Consider the following 2,674-nt stretch of genomic DNA (forward strand, 5'->3'; position numbering starts at 1 on the left):
CGATGACGTCATGAATATGCTAATTAGCGTATGACGTCATCTGGCGACATTTAGCGACTTTTCAAACTGGTTTTAACTACTTTCTATTGAACGAAGTTGGCAACACTGCTCACAGTGCGTACAGCCGTACACCTGCAGGCGACACTGACTCGGACGGTTGTCGTGGTAATAAACACCGTAAACAGCAAACGTTCGCGTGTCCGCGCTTAATGCAACAATACTGTTTGCTTTCCAGCAGTAACTGTGTTACACATCACGCTAGTTGGTAACGTAAGAGTGAGCAGAGAGGACACGCAGCTTCTGCCCAGGCGGATGTAGTTCAGTGATGCTGTGCCTGAGCCGCTTTTCTCAAATCTCACTTATAAGAAAGATAAAATAAGATAAAGGAAAGAAAACTCAAATTCCTCCGCCGACGTCTTCACTTTTATTCTTCTGTATCATTCCCAGCTTCCTCATTACAGGTTTGGGCAAGAAAAGCTTTTCCCTTTAAACTTTTAGAGGCTGGGACCGCAGGAGGGGTTCTGAATGGGAGAGACCTCACAGTGTGTATCAATTAACCTTTCACTTTAGTTTTCAATGTCTTATTTCAACTTGGTCAACTGTGGTTTAATATGCACATTAGATTATGCAGCATTTCTGTATGTACTCATGAGGGATAGTGCTATTACTGAGTACAAGATGGCTCTCTGAAACATGACATCCCTCTCTGATCTGCTATAATCCCATACACCTTTGCACTCAATTGGCAGTTATAAAAGTGTAGATGCATCATGCAAACTAGGGCTGGGTGATATTAAACCTATGTGTTTTTTCTGGCTTTATAATGTTTAGAAACATCTTGAATAATAATGCAATGATTTTAATGCTTTTATTAAACTTCCCAAACGTAAAGTTTCTGATTTGAACTTTATTTTGCAGAAATGGCATTGAATTAAGCAGGTTTGATTCCTTTCCAAATTATTAATCTTTCTGTTGCATTTTTCATGTTAATTGATTTTATAATAAAATGCAGTGCATTTTGTTTTACTATGCGTGTTATATTGGTGCATATAAATTAGATGTCATTTCTAAACTTTTTAGGCATCAAGATATAATTTTTTAGCTCTATTACCCAGTCCTAATGCTCACTGTAGAAAACATCAGTCCATTTATATGGTGGCTGTACAGAATAAATAACTAATAATAACAGGGACTGCTAGCCTCTTGGTTTGGTCCATGATCAGACGCTACTGCTTTATTTTCAGACATTCACATTAAGGAGCCAGTTAAAGAAACCGGCCTTGGGTCAGTGGAGGTTAAATGTCTCCAATCTACATGAAAGTAAAGCCTTTAGTTTCTTGTCTAGCACAGATTATATTTGACAGTGTCAAACACAAAATATGTCAGATCTCATGATTTCACCGCAGTGACAGGCAGGTCTGTGACCCTTGGCCGCAAAGTTAGCAGTGTGTAGCGGACGCAGTGTGTGTGTGTGAGACGTGTGCGAGTGTGTGTGTGTGGTCTCATTCAATGTATATTATGTGCTGTGTCCTTACAGGAGATGAGTCGAGACAGCGGGTTAAATTCACAGACGAGCGCGTCTGCAAATCGCACCTGCTCAACTGCTGCCCGCATGACATCCTCTCTGGAACGGTGAGGGAAAACATATTACAACAGTCAACGCTGATTATTTGTGCAGCATATTGATGAAGTCTTCGTCTCTTCCCTTTGTTTGTAGCGCATGGACCTTGGCGAATGCTCTAAGATCCATGACCTGGCGCTGAGAGCAGACTATGAGATCTCGTCTAAGGAGAGAGACCTGTTCTTCGAACTGGATGTAAGTGACTCTGTATTGAGTCGAGCTCATCTGCTGGTGTTTTCAATGAATTTGCAGCGAAGGCTTTTTTAATTCTGATGCTGACTCTGTGCTGTGCAGGCGGTGGATCACCTGGAGTCGTTTATTGCCGACTGTGACCGCAGGACTGAGTTGGCCAAGAAGCGTCTCGTTGAGACACAGGAAGAGATCAGCGCTGAGGTGGCCGCAAAGGTATGACGTGTTTATATAGCGCTGGGTGCAATAATGTGTGCAGTGTGAAAATGTCAACCAGAAATCCACTAATATCTGTGGACGGGACTTGCGTTATTTACACATCAGTGCAACGAGTAATTAAATAAAATAATGTGGAGTCAGATGAGTCTCAAACTAGTCAATGTTTTTAGTGGCCTAGAAACATTGGAACTTACCCATTTTAATATTGATTTAAAGGGATAGTTCATCCAAAAATGAAAATGTGATGTTTATCTGCTTACCCCCAGGGCATCCAAGATGTAGGTGACTTTGTTTCTTCAGTAGAACACATATGATGATTTTTAAGTCCAACCGTTGGAGCGCGTACACACCTCGCGCATTGGATGCTGTGCGCGCGCTCAAGGAAGTTGGACATTGCGATGAATCAGAGGTAAAAAATTTTATAAATACTGTTTGGTTTCTGGCACAAACCGATCGTTTCGTGTCTTAGGACATCAATGTGTCTTCACGAGCCGCAGGGTTTAATTTGGATTTGTCTGTGCATGTTTTTTTTACTCTCATAGATTTTGTTACCATTGCCATGCATTATACAACTGATAGACTGCAACGGCTGGACATAAAAATCATAATTTGTGTTCTACTGAAGAAACAAAGCCACCTACATCT

At 41.3% G+C, this 2,674-nt stretch overlaps 1 protein-coding gene across 3 annotated transcripts in view; it reads left to right on the top strand.

The window, feature by feature from the left end:
* The window catches only part of luc7l (LUC7-like (S. cerevisiae)), an 11,308-nt gene that overhangs the window by 4,087 nt on the left and 4,547 nt on the right, over positions 1-2,674 (top strand). For 2 of the 3 annotated variants that reach the window (XM_016569125.1, XM_016569126.1), the window contains 3 exons: positions 1,538-1,632; positions 1,718-1,816; positions 1,916-2,026. In XM_016569125.1, the coding sequence (XP_016424611.1) occupies positions 1,538-1,632; positions 1,718-1,816; positions 1,916-2,026 (305 nt within the window). Of the gene's footprint in view, positions 1-461; positions 543-1,537; positions 1,633-1,717; positions 1,817-1,915; positions 2,027-2,674 lie in introns of all 3 variants that reach the window. The other variant, XM_016569127.1, reaches the window with a different exon arrangement.

The sequence above is a fragment of the Sinocyclocheilus rhinocerous genome, unplaced genomic scaffold (assembly GCF_001515625.1).
Source record: "Sinocyclocheilus rhinocerous isolate Xijiao unplaced genomic scaffold, SAMN03320098_v1.1 scaffold1493, whole genome shotgun sequence".
NCBI classification, from domain to species: Eukaryota; Metazoa; Chordata; class Actinopteri; order Cypriniformes; family Cyprinidae; genus Sinocyclocheilus; species Sinocyclocheilus rhinocerous.